Source organism: Aedes aegypti, unplaced genomic scaffold (genome assembly GCF_002204515.2).
Source record: "Aedes aegypti strain LVP_AGWG unplaced genomic scaffold, AaegL5.0 Primary Assembly AGWG_AaegL5_hic_scaff_261_PBJ_arrow, whole genome shotgun sequence".
NCBI lineage: Eukaryota > Metazoa > Arthropoda > Insecta > Diptera > Culicidae > Aedes > Aedes aegypti.
The window spans coordinates 34,550-53,104 of NW_018735919.1; the positions used below are offsets into that span (position 1 = coordinate 34,550).

The 18,555-nt window shown below is 43.0% G+C and overlaps 1 protein-coding gene across 1 annotated transcript; it reads right to left on the reverse strand.

The window, feature by feature from the left end:
* Positions 1-15,536: 15,536 nt before the first annotated feature.
* Positions 15,537-16,865, reverse strand: LOC5568417 (achaete-scute complex protein T3). The gene is made up of 3 exons (XM_021856803.1): positions 16,035-16,865; positions 15,777-15,997; positions 15,537-15,679 (listed from the first exon to the last, which is right to left on the reverse strand). Exons 1-2 carry the CDS (start codon positions 16,674-16,676, stop codon positions 15,803-15,805), a joined length of 837 nt encoding a protein of 278 aa, XP_021712495.1. The 5' UTR covers positions 16,677-16,865; the 3' UTR covers positions 15,537-15,679; positions 15,777-15,802.
* Positions 16,866-18,555: the final 1,690 nt, after the last annotated feature.

Here is an 18,555-nt window from a genome sequence, read left to right on the forward strand (position 1 = left end):
CCAGTGTTACCAGTATCGTTTTTAAGCAAATCTTGTAAACAAATTTAAAAATCAAGGCACATAATTTTATTGTTCTTTGCACGGTTCATTCATTTAGTACAAAAAAGATGCTATATTTTTAGAAAATCACGTTCAAACTCAAAACTGGCGATATTTAGAGAGAATTGACATAATTTTCATGATATTGGTTAGAATTAGGTATATTTTTACCCATTTTTGCATTGTAGGAGCACATGCATTGAACTTAATATCGAATATAAATAGATTTGAAACAAAAAGATTTCTTGAAATTTTTCCATACTTTTGATGAAAACTCTAATCTATGAACTAGCAACACGGCAGGGCTAGCAACAAAGTGCCCTGTTGCAATCCAACTCAACGATGTGAAAGTAGGCCTTTGCCAAAACGACCAATGAGAAGAGGTCTTTTTTGACAGGCAATTGGTTTCATTTTTGTACTTTGACCTGTCACGTATTGTCTTAGATAGAGACGTCTAGTCAAGTTAGAGGGCAAGTAAGTAATGAGGTTTATTATTCAAATTTAAATCGTCGCTTACTATGATCTAACATCCCCCCTTAAGCGGCAATTTTATGAATACCTAACATTTTTCTATCTTCAAACAGCTTTGTGTTTATAATCGGTTTGGTTAAAATATCTGCTGCCTGAAGATCCGATGATAATGGTTCAAGCAAATGACCCTAGAAGCTAATTGTTCCCGTACATAATGGTGTCTTATATCTATGTGCTTGCTCCTTGAAGAGTAGCCCACGTCCTTTTCCGCCAGGTTGATGGCGCTCTTGTTATTGACGCACTGGCAATTCCGCACCATGGAGTTCTTGACGGAATCCTCTCAACCATGCCGCTTCCTGGATAGCCGAAGAAAGTGCCATGTATTCAGCTTCGGTAGTGGACAGTGCTACGGTGGACTGCCTCTTCGAGCTCCACGAAACTGCATCGCCGCTCTGCATGAACACGTACCCAGAGATTGAACGCCGAGTCTCGACATCATTCGCCCAATCCGCATCGCTGTAGCCTTGGAAATCCTGTTCTGGGTCAGCTCGGTACACTAGCTTGTGATCCTTCGTCCCTTTCAAATATCGTAGAATTCGCTTTGCTGCCGTCCAGTGAGCTGATCCCGGGTTGCTACTAAAGCTGCTGACAATACTCACCGCGTAGCTGATATCCGGCCGAGAGCATTGGGCAACGAATTGCAAACCACCAACTAGCTCCTTGAACGGAATACTGCTCATCTTTTCTCTTTCTTCCGCAGATGCTGGCTTCATCGCTTTGGTCAGCTTCTGATTGACGTCCAAGGGTAAACCGTTATGATGATCGCCTTCCCATCTTCGAATCGGTAATAAACGCACGAGTCATACTGCGATCTCTGGAATCCAATCGCCTTGAGCTTTTGATCGAGCTTCTGATTCCAGACGCGACAGGCCTGCTTCAAGCCATACAATGCCTTCTTGAGACGGCATACCTTCTTCGGAGCTCGTGCGTCCCGGACTCCCTCCAAATGCTCCATATAAATCTCCTCTTCCTGCAGCTCGCCCTGCAGAAATGCAGTCACCGCATCCATTTGGTACACCAGGAGATCGTACTTGGCTGCCATCGCCAAGAGGTACTGCACTGTCGCATACCGTACGACGGAAGAGTAGGTCGCATCGTAGTCCACGCCTTTGACTTGTGAGTATCCCTTTATCACGAGTCTAGCCTTATGCCGCTGGATGGAGCCATCCGCACTGGTTTCAGTTTGTACACCCACTTGCTCTTGAGTGCTTTCCGACCTGCCGGTAGATCGACGAGGGACCACGTGTCTCGGACTGCATAGCTTCGATCCAGAAGCTACGATCTGGTCGGTCCAACGCCTGTTGGAAGGTGTCCGGCTCTCCAGAAATCTGTGGAATAGATGACGACGAAAGCATACCACTGCAGATCGAATTATTATTCCCCTTGCCTCCGACTGGGCGCTCCCAGTCACTGTGCCCAGAGTCGTGTTGCGGTCCAACATCTTCTTCCTTTTCGTGTGACGGGAGCGCAGTGATGGACGACCACGCTAGGTCTGGACGATTCTCTGAAAGTGCAAGTTTCTGAGGAAGGATACTGTACGTCACCTTGAATTCAGAATACTTGCCTGGTACCTTGCGCTCCCTCGCGCTACGCCTCGTGGTAGGTTGTGAAATGTTCCGAGTTACTTGCGGAGGGAGCGCAGTGGGTTGCTGCACTACAACTGGAACGGGAATCTCTTCATTCTCTTCGAAGATGGCCACCGGGGATGGCACTGTTGTCGGATCCAGATCATAAATCATCTCGTCATCTTCACGCTTCACATCTTCACTCAGGATAACCACGTCGCGGTTGACGAACACTTGTTTGGTAGCCTTTGGAACATTCGGTGTAGCCAACTATAATATACGGCCTAGATTTCGGATCCCATTTCTTCCGATTCACTTTCGGGACATAGGCCATCGCACTCGATCCGAACACCCGCAGGTTTGAAACATCTGGCTTCCGTCCGGTGAATTCTTCAATCGGTGTGACTTGTTTGCCTTTTGTCGGCTATCGGTTGATCAAATACACAGCCGTGGACACCGCTTCAGCCCAAAATCGCTTGTCTAGACCAGAATCGAACAACATGCACCTGGCACGTTCTTCAATCGTCCGATTCATCCGCTCTGCTAGCCCGTTCTGCTGCGGATTGTAGGCCACAGATGTCTCATGGCGGATGCCGCTTGCCTTCAGGAACTGTTCAAACTTATTACCGACATATTCGGTTCCGTTGTCAGTCCGGAAGCGTTTGATAGACCTACCAGTCTGCTTCTTGTGATATTAGAGTAATGGAGTCGACGGAGTCTCAGTACAGAATGATTTATTGGGTTCTCTCTATGTCGTGTATCAGTGTGTGTGAGTGTGTATGTGTATGAATGATGAACGTATAAAAGCAAGGTTTACCAATATGCAGGTGTTATGGAATACACTTTTAACAAATACAAGTCATCCTTGTCACATCTTCCCATTTAAGCAAATCAATAGTATTCAAATTCACTATTCCGATTGGAACGAATGATTCTTCCACATCTTGTCCTAATAGGACTGTCCGTTGATGGGCGTAAGTGCACAATCGATTGTCGACCCTGTTGTGTTCCGCCAAGTTCTTCTTCGTCCTCTGGATTTGCTTCACGTTGATCTTGATGATAGTTCACCGCGGACTGGATCTCGTTTCCGGTTACCTCGAAGCAACTATCTGGGGCCTTCATATCTCTGATGTCTCGTACGTTTCTTCGAACCACTTTCCCATCTCCGATTTGTACCATGTATGATCTTGGCTGCTCTAGTTTCTCCGTTATTCTTCCTCCCTTCCAAAAACTTGACTTCTCGTCTCTCAGCATGACGGCTTGTCCTACGTGATACTCCTGAGGCTTGACTGAACTTCTGTCGGCATATTTCTTCTGTTGCAGCCTTTTCTGCGTCAGATTTTCCGTAACTTGGTTGATTACTCGAGGCTTGAGAACGACATCTGCTGCTGGAATGGTAGAACGCAATGTACGATTCATCAACCTTTGACTCGGCGACTGCAACTTTTCATCTCTTGGAGTATTTCTAATCAAAAGTAGAGCCAACTGGACGTCTGAACCATCCTCCGCGCATCGCTTAAGCAAATTTTTTGCAGTTTGCACAAATTTTTCTGCAAGACCGTTACTCCTAGGGAAATGTGGGCTGGAAGTAACATGATCGAACGACCACAGTCGGCTAAACGTGGCAAACTCATTGGCTGAATATTGCGGCCCATTATCGGTATACAACACTCTTGGAATGCCGTGTGTTGCAAACCAACGTTTCAGCTGCTCGATGACTACTCTCGCTGTTGGTTCCCTTAGCTGAGCGAAATCAAAAAATCCTGAATAGCTGTCAGCTATGAGCAAGTACTCTTTGCCACAAAAATGAAACAAATCAGACGACACGATCTCAAACGGCAGCGTCGGAATTTCGTTATTGATCAGTTCATTTTTGACGTTGGATCTCTGATGCTTCTCACAGACGGCGCATTGCTCTATCATACCTGCTATCTCAGTGGTCATTCCAACCCAGAACAAAGATTGCTTCGCACGACGCATGCAGCCTTGGATTCCGGTGTGGCCCTTATGAATCTCCTTCAACATCTTGTTCCTCAAACTCTTTGGAATCAAAATTTGATGTGACCGAAATACTAGTCCTTCATATACCGCCATCTCATCTCTGAAAGACCAGTACTTCCGAAGAACATCTGGGACCAACCTCTTTTCATTCGGCCAACCATTCATGATGACTTGTGTCAATTTGGCAATTTCTGGGTCCCTCAAACATTCTTCAACTATTTCTTGTCGCGCTGGCTTCGACATTGGCAATATGATGTGGACTTCTAACTCATCTGAAGGATCCCTTGATTCCAAATTGTCCACATCTCTACTAAGGATATCTGGAAGAGGAATATCAGATCCCCTTTTGTACATTATTTCTGGTGCATATTGAACTACATCCAGCATAATACGTTTTAGCCTAGGAGGAGCTCTATCAAGCGATTTTTTGAATATCGATTCCAATGGCTTGTGGTCGGTCTCGATTTTTATCTTTTTACCATAGATATAGTCGTGAAATCTATTACACGCAAATCGAATAGCGGCTGCCTCCTTTTCTATTTGCGGATAATTTTCTTGTGCTTTTGTCAACGATTTTGACGCATAAGCAACCGGCTTGTCATTTTGCAACAGTACTGCGCCGAATGCCTTAGAGCTGGCATCTACCGATAGCGTGACATCAGAATTGACGTCATAATACGCTAGAACCGGTGGTGTCATCATGATTTGTTTAATCTTCAAAAAAGCTTCCTCTTGGTCATGATCCCAAATCCATTCTACATCTTTTACTAACAATCTCCTTAGGGGCTCGGTTATAGCTGACAAGTTTTCAACAAATTTCCCCAGGTAGGTTATGGTACCCAAAATTCTTTGAAGCTGCAATTTATTTGTCGGCCGCTTCAATTTTTGGATGACTTCCAGCTTTTCAGGATCAGCTTTTAACCCTACATCCGTGACTAAATGTCCCAAAAATTTTACTGTAGGTTTGTTAAAAATACATTTGTCTTTGTTCAGCTTTAGCCCTGCGTCTTCAATTCGTTTCAAGACCAATTTGGTAATCTTGTTCAACTTTTCCTCTGTTGGCGCATGGATGAGAATGTCGTCCATTGAGCTTTCAACCCCATCAATTCCTTCTAGTAGTGAACTCATCAAGTTTTGGAATATCTCCGGCGCTGATGCTAAACCGAATGGTAATCTTCTACAAGTGTATCTCCCCCACGGTGTGCCAAAAGCCAAATATTTTTTCGTGCGTTCCGATACGGGTATTTGCCAAAAACCCTTCTTCATATCCAAGATCGAAAAATGTTTGGAGCCACAAATTCGTGCTGAAATTTCTTCCACAGTTGAAAGCGGATGCACTCGGCGAAGGAGGTTCTTATTTACTTCCGATGGATCAATACAAATTCGTAGCTTACCTTTCTGCCGTACTATGACCATGGCGTTTAACACCGGTGTAGGCTCTGTAATTGGTTCGATAACTCCCATCTGCAACATCGAATCCAATTCTGCTTTCACCGCCGATCGAAGTGCATGTGGAATTCGTCTGGGTGATTCATTTCTGAACATTGGGTTTTCCACAAGATCGATGTCGTAGACGAATCCTTTGATGCACCCCAGTCCATTGAACAGGGACTTCTCCATGTTGACTTCATCGATACGCGCAATTAGTTTGAAACGGACACTTGTTTTTTCTTCCCAGAATTGGCATCATATCACCTTCGATCACTTTAAAGGTCGCAGTTTCCTTGCGCCCTCTCACTACTACTGGAAGTTCTGCTTCACCCTTCACATTCACTTTATGATTTGAGTACGATATCAGCCTTTTCGTTTTCGATTGTTGTAATTCTTTACCCAGTTTTCGAAAAATATTCCACGGTAGCACATTACACGCAGCTCCACTGTCCAGTTTCAGTGTTACACTCTTCCCGTTGATTGATACCGTTTCATACCACACTTCATCACTGTTTTTCGTCGTCGTCATCAACAGCTGCTATATACAGCTCCTCCACCGACAGCTCTTCTTCTTCTTCAACCTCAACTGTTTTCACGTATCTGTTATTTCCCGTTTTGATCGAACCACCGGACGCCATACTGCCACTCGAAACACTACTGCCTCCCGAAGCACCACCACCAAAACACCGATCAGCGAAATGTCCCTTCTTCCCACACTTCAAGCACTTTTTGTTGAAGGCCGGGCACATTCTTCGCCGATGCTCCAAACCGCAACGGTTGCATGGAAAAGGTGCATCACTTTGTACATTGCTCTCGTACTTCTTCTGACGCACGGCGTCCACTTCCAAAACCGATTTCTCGAGCATCACTTTGGTTTGTTTCACCGATTGTTCATAATTTCGCACTATGTCAATCGTTTTCTGAAGGTCGTTGTCATCATTGAGTAGTTGCGGAATAAGATTCGTGTAAATCGTGCCAGCGATGATTTTATCCTTGACCATGGAGTCGTGTAAAACACTAAATGCACATCTCTTGGCTTGTTCGCGAACTCGAGTAAAAAATGCATCACAATGTTCTCCTGCATTCTGCACTATTTTACCGAAGACGTACCGCTCATACGTTATGCACGATTTCGGAACAAAATACGCTTCGAATTTGTCTTTTAGCACTTTAATGTCTGCTTCTTGGGCATCTGTCAGTCCGAAAGTGTCCAAAACACGAATACACTCGTCACCAATACAGCTCAAAAACGTCGCCGCTTGTATCGGTGGTGGTTTGGTTTCCAGTTCTGTTGCGACTGAATACCACTTAAACTGCCGCCACCACTGCCTCCATTTGGCAGCCATGTTCTCCTCTATGATTAGTGGTTTCGGTGGTTTAATCGACGCTGAAGCAGCCGACATAACCTTATTTTCCTCATCCGGCATCCTTGTTGTGGAAACTGCTCACTATTTTCAGGCTAATTCCGGTGAGCTAGTTTGAAAATTTATTCGATTCAACTTTACTGTACACTGCAATTGCATTTTTTCACTTGTTCGTCGCGAAAATCAATAACAATTTTCGATAACTCACTTTTTCTGACACCATGTGATATTAGAGTAATGGAGTCGACGGAGTCTCAGTACAGAATGATTTATTGGGTTCTCTCTATGTCGTGTATCAGTGTGTGTGAGTGTGTATGTGTATGAATGATGAACGTATAAAAGCAAGGTTTACCAATATGCAGGTGTTATGGAATACACTTTTAACAAATACAAGTCATCCTTGTCACACTTCTCGACGTACGTCTTGAACTCCACAAATGCGTCAAAAACTTCTCCTTTGGACTTGAGAAAATACACGTGCGTCATACGGCTGGCATCGTCAATGAACGTGACGAAATATTTGCTTCCTCCTATCGATGGCTTCTCCGTCGGTCCGCATAGGTCCGAATGAACCAGATCCAGCAGCTCACTCGACCGGTTGCCCGTTGCCTTGAATGGAAGCACACCGGCCACATGCGGGGATATCCTTACCATGGACGTCGATACCAGTCACCATTGACGGCAGACGCTTCACGCTGTCCAAGTTGAGATGTCCGTATCGTCTGTGCAACAGCTCAAGGTTCTCTCCAGGTTTTGCAACGCACGCCTTGATCGATCGTATTGTTTCAGCTTGTACAAACCGTCCTCCTCTGTACCGGTTGCGATGGTTTCACCGGTGGATTCGCTGCTAACCTCGCAAGAGTCCTTCGAAAAGCTTACGGGTTCCGTGTTGCATATACGGCTCACCGAAAGCAAGTTGACCGCCAGGTCTGGAACATACAGAACATCAGCAAAATATTTAAAGTGCTACACGTACCTTCAACATCAGCATCAAGTTTGACCCTGCCGACGGCCGGAACGGGAACTTCGGTGGCATTCGCTACAAAAATGCTCTCCGTGAACTTCTCTCTTGTCAATCAGCGCCCGCTCAGTCGAACACATGTGCTGACTTGCTCCAGAGTCCAGAATCCAGTCTTCCCTTCGAGCTTCGGTTTTTTGCACGCCAACAACGCCGTTTGCTTTCCGTGGAATCCTTTTTCGGGCTTCGACTTCGGCTTCGCTTGACATTCGGACGCGTAGTGCCCGAGCTTGTCGAGCCTGAAGCATTTCACGCTGGACTTATCCTTCTTCTTCTGAAGCTTCTTCGGACGAGTGGCCAGCGCACCGACAGCACCACTTGACTTGCAATCGGTATCCATGGAAACGTCCTGCAGAATTTTTGATCTCACCATGTCCGCTGTGAGCTTGATCCATGAGGCGTCGAGCCCCATGATCATTGGCTCGTACTACTTTGGTAGTCCCATAAGCAGGATCAAAGATCCTCGTCCAACACGAAACCGATTTCTTCCAGCTTGTGGCTCGTCGACATGATCTCATCAACGTACTCCTCGACTGACGAGCGATCCTCCAACTCCAGCCTGGGTCAATTTCCGCAGCTTCCTGGACCGTCCCACAATCTTGAAATGCTGTTTTCAAGCTGTTCCAGGCTTCCTTTGCTGTCTTGGACCGCTGGACGAGGCTATAGTTATACGGCTCAATGCTGAGGCATATGGTTGCCAGCGCCCTGTCTGACAAATCCGGATCCACTTGATAACCCTCCGGGTGAACCACCGCGCGCCAGGTGCCCTCGCGGATCATCATCATGCGCATCGCAAAGGTCCACGTGACATACCCATGTAACCATAAGCACTAATAATAAGCCCTTAATCAGCATCATAGATGCGTACATGCATTATAATAGCATCACAAATGCTTACACACCTTATAACAGCACTTCCGCTGCATAGAAACCCTATTACAGCATCATTAATGCTTCTAAGCCTGATGCATACAGGCATTAAATAAGCACTATATTGGCTTTATACTCGAATACAGGGCAAGCTAAAATGCCATCCAGTGTTTTGACAGATATACCACGTGCTTTGTGTTTGCATATAGTGGTAAGAGAGAGTCAAACATAAATCTTCTCACTACTACAATTGCAGGTTTTATGACGGGGAAAAGTGATGGTTTAAATTGGTCACTTTTCTTTCCAATACTATTCATCTTATGTGGCCGTAGGAGTAAAGGAGCAGGACAACAACTCAACAATACGCAGGTTCGAGACGCAAAATGAGGAATTTCATCATCATAAAACGAGGATCAAAATGTGGCAATTGCAAGTCCTCAAAAGGATGAAAACTACCAAAACGAATATGTCTGATACAAAGAAGTACTATCTGTATCATTTTATTACATTTTTTGCATACTATTAGAGGTTTCCGTTTTCATTCATTCATTTACCTCGTGTACCAGTTGCTTGGCCGCATACGCGAAAGCTCTCTGGCTGCGTACGCGAAAGCACAAAATATTCGCCCTAAAAACCTGGCGAAAACAACTGACGTTTCTCACGAGGTCTTATATCAGCATTAGTGGTGCAGAGAAGCACGGTTATATCTTGGCACTATAATGGCACGCTATTTTGCCTTTTCTGGCATTATAATAGCATTATATGCGTATATAAAACTGACATGCATCAAATGATTACCCTATGTTCGCATATAATGCTGTTACCGTGCCGCATTATCGTGCTTACTGGTTACTTGGGTGTTCTCCCGTCCTCTTAGTTTAGGCACTGCCGGAAGCGAAATGCTGCTGCTTGCTAACAGTTCGGCCGCAGTGAGTTTCCCAAGAAAAGTTTAAAGTTTGTCCAGGAAACTCCATCAGTATACCAAAGTAGATTCCTTGCACTCTATCATGTTGTTCTAACATCAGTAATAACACGTATCATGTATGACCTCTCCTTTTTCAATGACCCAATCAATGTGTTCTAACATCAAAATGTCACATCGTACGATAATCTGAAAAATTCCTGTTCGTCTAAATTTTCGACTAAATGTCCTATCGACCAAATGTCGTATGCTGCATAACATGTTTAGGGACAAAATGTCGAAAGACAAAACGTCGAGTGGACAAAATGTTGGTTTTATTTATTCTTACGAAGTACAATCATTCTTCCATGAAATATTTTTTCCCGGGCGATTCCCCTTTTTGACGTTTAAGCATTCGAGGTTTTGTCCCTTTGAGTGAAGTTTTGTAATTCGACGTTTTGGGATTCAACGTTTTGTCATTCGACGAATGTAATTAAATTATAATCGACCAAATGTCCATTCGACCAAACGAACTTTCAATCAAACGTAATTTGACCAAGCGTCATTCGATCAAATGCCATAAACACATCTCTCACCGTGTTTCTATGTTCTATTGAGTCCGAATGAATACAATTTTGTTTCACAGTTAGAAGCCCTGTTGTAGGGTAAAATGGTTCAAAACGCCACAGTAAGGATTTATGTCGTTTTTTTCGTAAACATGTCTATATTTAAAAGACACTCGAAGTGCTAACAGTAACTTTAAAATATTTGCTACCTACAACCTTAAAAACATTTACTAAATTTGAGTTATTTCACGGTGTTGAACACGGTTGAAAAGTTGGTTCAAAATAACCGAATGGGTGGGGTAGAATGCCATGGAGAAAGAAGAATCAGTAACCAAGCTTCTTCATGAGTTTGCATGGAAACGCTTATTCGTCAATACAATCATCGGAAGATCTTACAACTTAGGCAAAAAAGTGATAAATCGTTTCACCGGGAGATTGGGGGAAAATCTATAAGTTCATCTGCAAAGCTTGTAGCGGCAACTTGAGGGCAAAGAATACAAAATTAATCGTTCCAGTACGTATTGGGCCATGTTCTTCTACTTTTTGTGACAAAGAAACATATTGTTTTATTATGAAACAGCTTAGATACGGCGGTGAAGGGGACTGTTCATTAATTATGTAAGACAATTTTAGCGGTTTTCAGATAGCATCCTCCATAGTAAGATTTTTTATATGAAAATTAAGAATAATTTGTATGGCATGTAAGAAATCTTAAACCCCCCCTTCCCCCATAAACCCTTACGTAATTAATGGACGACCCCAAGGATGAGTAGGTGGTTGGTGAAATGACGTTGAAGGTGAAGGTTCATTGAGCACGTAAACATAATATTGCCACCCACTCGAGCCACCCGCTAAACCACCCTCTCGAGCCACCCAACACGGCGGAGCACAATGTTATGTGCGTCGGCCAAAAATAAATCATCAGTTCCATGGATACCTCCACCTACAGAATTATGTCGGCAGTATTATTTGCACACGTTTCATACAAATGTATTATTGTCGATATGAATTCTTCAACAACTTCATATAAGCTCAAAATCACAATTTATTTCATTTGGTAGTAGAAAAATGTTTTTTTGACCAAAATTATAAGCATTTTTTACACCATGCGTGTGTTGTTTACTTTTTTTTGGCAGTTTTCTCCTCTCTTCTCTCGCTTCTCACGGACGGAGAAAGTTGCCATCAGTATGCATTTGAATTCTACAGTCAATTGTACTGTATAATATCTAATATTCAATTTTGGTGTTAAGGTGAAACATCTCAGAGTCCAAAAGATGTCCTGCCACAATGGCCGACTTGCCCCCCTACTCACGTTTTCAAAGCACAAAACTGGAGAAATAGTTGGCAAACGTTTCTGATCTTCTTATTTTAAGTGAAGATAAATCGAAGCCAAACCTCAAATTTCAAGAGCACGGATCTAGAGACCCAAACATCCGTTTAAGCTGAAAACTTAATCGATTGGTCACTCGCAGGTGTGACCAATCGATTTAAGTTTTCAACTCAAACGGGTGTTTGGTTCTCCAGATCCGTGCTCTTGGAAAATTTGAGGTTTGGCTTCGATTCATCGTCACCTTAAGCTTTCTGCTAGTGTACAAAGCCAGAATAAAAAGTACACTGTTGTGGAGATGCTTTCTTCGGCGAGATTTGTGCCTTTGAAGTTTTAGGTGCAATCTTAAAAGTTGATTCCAAACTGTTTCACCTTAAATTGCGTCGTACATTGTTTTTCTCATGCTTAAAAATGTCTTGCAACACTTGTGACATTGTACACCTTCTCAGTGTTATGAAATTGTAAAATACGTGGTTGTAGCAAGTGTATAAATATCCAAACAATTTCAATTCCAAACATAAATACTGACATCACTTCCAATCAGTGAGAGCTGCGCATCCGATTCATAAACAATGTTGTCTCAGTGAATTCGTATTCCGGTGTTATTTTTCGAGCACTAATCGGTGAACATAAGTGTTTTATTGCTCCCAGGAGTACGGCGCGAGCAAATATAAAGTGTCACAAGTATCGCATCACATTTTTGAATTATCACGGTGAGTAGAACTATCATGAAAAGTGAATTTTAGAACGGGCACCGAAAAGCCTTCCCGAATAAATATCAACCATAACGGTACTGTTTCTCATATTGTTCTGACCATTAAAGACAATTTCTAAACAATTTCGTAAAACATCGAAAAACAATAAACCAACTGTACGGGAAACGGTTTTAACAATCTGCGAAATTGTGATTGGTCAAATCACAATATGGGTAATAGGCGGTTAAGTTATGTCACCATTTAAAATCGCCAATTTCTCCGAACAAAATTTTTCATAAACAATTTGCCAAATGATGGACTTACTATCCACATTTTGCCTTATCCACAGTAAGGGATACACTTTTAAAATGGTTGAACTATAACATTGGAATTACATTTTTTAGCGTATGAGTATTGTTGGTTTACGGTGCGTTATAGTCCTTAACCGTTTAGGGAATTGTTCACTTATGTGTTATGGAAAAAATGTATTTCTTCTTGAAAATAAATCAAAACACGTGTCAAAATTTTACATTTTTTAATATATTTCGCGAAATAACATGCAGTCCCTTTCACTTTTTTGCACTTAAGTGTAAGATATAAATTCATTTTGGGCTTCCTGGAACTTGGCAGTATCCGCGCCATCGAAGGTATTAATTCTGAAAACACCGAAGAAAGATAAGTATACCAAAAACTTATTGTTGTATAATTAGGAACATAATGATAAATGACACTTACCAAACAAATACATACGATCTGAGTATCTAAAGATCGCAAGGAGGAATTGTTCTTCAATGTTTTTCTTCCGGCGGCTGCTGCCTAGGACGTCGGTGAAAATGTTTCCATTCTCCCATGGCTATTTTTCACTTTCACCTTGTTCTCCAGCTAACTAGCTAACTGCGAACCACACTTGTAATGGCCCGCTACTCAATTAAAGGATTGTTTCACTTTTCAACAGATTGTTAGTTGGTTTTTTTCGTCACTTTCGGTTGAAATAAACAAGACAATATGCAGCTGTCAGTACAACGGTATGAAAATGAATAACTGCCGCTAGCACTAGATCGCTCACTAACACCAATAATGAGTGGAACAGTTTGTCAAACTGTTGAACGTACGGTGTTATATAGTACAATTCATACGTGTGTGTATATTCGTAATAGGAATTGCAACAATTTCACAAAAGGTAATGTTACATTGGAACCATTTTCATAATCCTTCATCTTTATAACATTTCACAATTTCTGAACAGTTGATATATTACCATTATTTGATATAGATTAGTCAAACTGTTCATTACAGTATACAGCTTTCAATTTCATATTGTTCAACATAAAAGCAACAATTTGCGATGCATTAACCATACCAGTAAGAGTAAATGTATTGTTTGCAATGTAAACCAAAATGTATTTTTCTATGCGGGTTCAACAACAACACGGTGCATGAAGAAGAAGTGATTCGGTAGTGTATGATATTTAACAACACAAATCACAGCATAACTAACTACGTGTTTGCATTCAAAAACTGTTAATTTTTGAAGTACACATTATGGAATAGTGGAAAGTGAAGGGGGAAGTGAGGTGCCATATTAGAGGCCATTTTGGTACCCAAAGGGATATGTCTTAATCGATAATATTTGATCAAAATTACATTTGTTCGACATATTGGAACTACATTTGGTCGATACGCCGATGTGTAGTTGGTCACCGAAAATAACACAACAAGAAAATTGTTAATAATAATAAACAATAAACAACAAGAAAATTGTAAATAATAATAAATCTGTTTAGTGGAATACCCCGAATTTAGTCCATGTTTCCGTCTTTTTCAACTGTAAGGCCGACTTCAGTGTTTACAGTTGAGGTCAAAATACGCATATCTATCAAAGGATTACAAACTCTAGCGAAATAAAATGGTATAGTACTTTATTCGGGTTTCGTTTATTTTTTTAAACAATTGTGTTTATTCTGCCGAATCGGATGAGGAAGATGAGTTGATAAAGTCGGCTTGCTTCATTTGAAATCAGCTTGCCTCACCTGAATGAAAAAGCTACAAGAACGTCAAAGACTTAGATGAAAAAATATTGCGAATACATTGATTGTTGGTGAGATGGCTCAATTTTAAACCAATCTGTGTATTAGGGACCAAAATGTACTTGCGATGACAATCCGCCTGAGAACTGACAGACTTGAGAAATTACGAAGTAATACCAATCTGAAGTTGCCCATTTTGTATGGAAAACGGCCTTTTAGCATTTATTTTCCTTTTTGGCAAATAAATCATGCAATGCAATATCAAAAATAACGCTGAACTGAAATAGTTTGTTGGCCTACCAAACCTCAAAGAATATACTGCACACTCTATGTTCTCTACATTACCTACCGCTTCCTCAAATTTCGTTCAATGGAAAGTGAAACCATAGAATGGGAACATTTTTGTCCCATCTGAAGATTGTAAAAATATCCTCTTCATCCTCCTTTCATCTGATGCCATCGAGCTCATAAAAAGATTTTTTACTTTGTTCCAAATAAGATTCCATCCTCACCGCACGATATGCGAAGGAGGACAAGCAGCAAAGAGGGAAAGGAAAGAGCCACGCAGAACAAGCGCAAAGCGGAGAGAAGACCATTGTGCATAAGGAGACCGACCTTCTTGCGATTTCCTTAGAATTGCCACAGTCGGAGGCCCAAATCCACACAGGTTCAATAAAATTCAAATTGCACCACACCACCGCACCTGGGACACTGGGACAGGGATTCTTCTCTGTTTAATGATGGTTCGAAGTCAAGGTTGAATTTCAGTTTTCGAATGGTTTTGTATATTTTTCTTTTCAAACTCCCTAAACATAACCCTTGTGCTTAAATGGCTACGAATTGGTTGCAAAACTTAACATCTAAAGAGAAATCATAGGAATACAATAAAAAACTAGTAGTCACTGGGTTTGCCGTTGTCGCCTTAAGTCTAGATAGATGCGATGATTTCGCAGGAATTATAACAATTTCAACAAAACATCGGGAGGATCATCAATCATGCCCGAAAAGTCCGACGCTAATTACACACTATTCGCTAAACGCTAGGAGGAGAAACCGTTTTGACTAGATTGGCGGTTTGTTAGTTATCTGTTACTACTACGGCAATTACTGGCAGTATTTGAGAGAGTTTCGGGTAGTACAGTCTGTTTGTTCTCAGGGGGAGTGCCCGGCGGCGGCAGCAGTGCGCGACTCGAAGGATTCCCTCGTTGAAGTGACAACTTTTCAGGTTGACTCAACTGGACGCAGATGCACAGGGATTCGCTCGTAAGCGCGTTGACTCAGCTCGGCCGCGGAGCTCTCGGGAGTACGTAACTTCGGCAAGAAGACGCATTCTTTTTGGTTTGTCTGTAATGAGGGAAAACGAAACGAAAATGGCATTAGATATCTGTGAAAATTTGAATGATGTTGGGGTTTGGAAACTCATCCGGGAATTGATACTAACCTCAGAGTAATTAATCGATTAGGAGATCACTGCTGTTGCTGCCACCAGGTGATGGCGTCGAGGAGCTCCTCGTCCTCTGGATTTTGAGGACTCAGCTCCTCCTCGTACTCGCGGTAGATTTCCGACTTGTACACTTGGTGGGTTCCCATGGCGTGAATGTAGTTGTTTGTTTCCACGGGACTGAGGCTGGTCATTCCTGGGATCAATGTCTGGAGGTGCTGCTGTTGTGGATGCTCCGAAGTATAAGCAGAGAGGAGCAGGCGAGGTAGACGGGTCGACGTAGATATCGTAAGGTTCGTGTTTGAAGATTGGTCCTCCGGATTGCGAGTAGGAGTTCTCCGAAATGTGCGACGGAGCTGGCGAAGAAGCAGTCGAAGACTCCGACATGGTTCCATAGTATGAGCTCGAGGAAGACATCTGGCTCAAACTCTTTTGAGTGTTCTCGCTGTTCTCGTCCAGCATCTTCTGTAGACTACGAATGTACTCTACGGCCATACGGAGAGTATCCACTTTGCTAAGCTTCTTGCTAGCTCCACGACCTCCGTTAGACAAGGCCGTCACCACTGTCGGTGGAATATGTTGGCGCAGGTTTGCGAATCCATTGTTCACTTGCTTCACACGGTTGCGCTCTCGGGCATTTCTTCGCTGGACGGAAGCTGCTTGCTGAGGAGTCGGCGCGTACGGCAATCCACAGTAAGCATATTTCTTCGCTGCACTAGCTCCTGTTTTGCACTTTAATCCAACTCCTTGTGGCAGACTGGTTACCATCATAGGAGCAGGCGCAATCGGTCGCTTCCCATGATGATTGATCGGTTTATGCTGCTGCACCAAAATGCAGTTATTCGGCAGAATATTATGTATGTTCTGACCCAGGGCCATGCTTCTCATCACCGCAGCCATCTGATAATTCACTTAACACTGTTGTGCACGTAAAGTCCTTTGATCACTGGTCTCTTCCCACACTTTTCAAACACTTGCACCGGTAAGCAACTTGCTTCTGTCGCACACTGCTTTTCCAGATGTTTCCGTAACGAAAGCTGCTCCCGAAATGGTACCTTTTCGTCCTAAGCCCTTGCATTTTGTAAGCACGCACTCCCGAAGGTACCTGCTCCGAAGGGACCTCCACCAACACTCTCTCGCCTGCTCCTTCAGTTCTCTCATTCGCGCAGGTCCTTCCGCACATGTGTAGCAGGATCACCGCCCGTCGTCATCCACCCTCAACCATCCACATCCCATCACATCAACCAACCATTCGATCAAAGCATAATCATAAACTCTCTCCGATGGTCGCTCTCTCGCTCTCACCTCGCTTAACATTCGGCTCAGCCGAACTAAGCGTCAGACTTGAGCCCGAACGGCGCAGGGACGCGTGCCGCCAGAGCAGTCGCATGGCTCAAGCTCAGCTGTCCCCCTCGCCTCACCAATCTTTCTCCACACAGGCGCGCGCGCACCAACACACCCGTCCTCGCCATCGACTGCTTTTATGTTGCGTTGATCGCCCCGAGAATCGCAGGCGAGCGAGCGAAACAGAAACAGCAGCAGCGGTGGATGACACGAAGCGAGCGGGGATTTGCTGCAGGGGAGACGACGAAAACGTTGCAGATGCTTCTTCGGGTCGGAGTCGCGCGCGCTGCCGCTGCCGGAGTCGCACGACGATGAGGACGCGAAAGCAAAATTCGGATCCGATCCGTCTTCTTATTGGCGTGCTGCCGCCGCTGATGGTTCTTACCCGGCTTCGGGCTGCAGGCACCCTATAGTGGGAAAAGGTGGAATACACACATCGGAGAAAAGGGACGAGAGAAAATCTGAGGAGGTGAAGGCGGATGGTCCGAAATTTGATATCGTGTTGCTTCTTATTCGAAGTGATTCCTTTTGGGATGATGATGATGATGGTAGTGATGACGATGATGACGATGACAATGATGATGATTAATGACGATGACGATGACTGTTTCGGAATGATGGCAATGATGATACGAAAGATGGTGCGTAAAGGGACGAGAATGAGAGTATCGAGACCCGGTGGATTTGTTTTGAATGGGAATTTTGGAGGCTGCGGCTGAAGCTGAAGTAAAAGATGCAGAGAAGATCTTTTGAGAGAGTTCAGTCAGTTGCACGTGCACCTTCATCGAGGATGCTGTGTGTGGAGGAATTTTGAGCTAGGTGCTCTGTCGCAGCAAGTTGAACGTAATTTTTCGTTTGCGAAGAATGTTGAGTATGACTTCTGACATTGAATTGATTTTATGCTCGATCGCTCTTTTTTCCTGAAATTGATTATCGCTGGATGTTTCAAGGTATAGTTGAATATGCGAATGTAAAATTTTCACAAGTAATACAAATGGGTGTTTTTGCAAACTATGAAACATGAATAAAAAAAAAAATTTAGCCTTTGAAGGTTAAATGTGCATGAATTCAATTTGTACGTAACTATATCGAAAAAAAATCAATTTTACTGAAAAATTTCATTCCACTAACTTATTTGTTTTATCAAATAGAAAAAGTTTGCGGTCGGACTGCTCCTTATATCTCCTTTCAAAAATTATTTCAAATTTTTAATTTGATGATAATATTTGTAGAGACTTCAGTTTTGTGATAACGTAAATCTTCGTTTACGAAGAAACCTAAATTTTTAGTTCAGAAAGCTTAATGCTATATCCAAGCTGTAGTGATAATTTTAGGTAAATCGGAGCATAATAATTTGAGATCCAAGCTTCGTAAGTTGATCATTCTAAATGGGAAAACGGCCAATGCCTATTTTATTCTGAATCATATTCAGTAT

Bases quoted from the DNA above. Each gene is read 5' to 3' on its own strand.
- LOC5568417 (XM_021856803.1), bottom strand. From the start codon at position 16,676: ATGGCTGCGGTGATGAGAAGCATGGCCCTGGGTCAGAACATACATAAT. The intron at 15,998-16,034 runs GCTCCTCTCTGC...CATCCACAACAG, and splicing joins TCGACCCGTCTACCTCGCCT to CAGCACCTCCAGACATTGAT.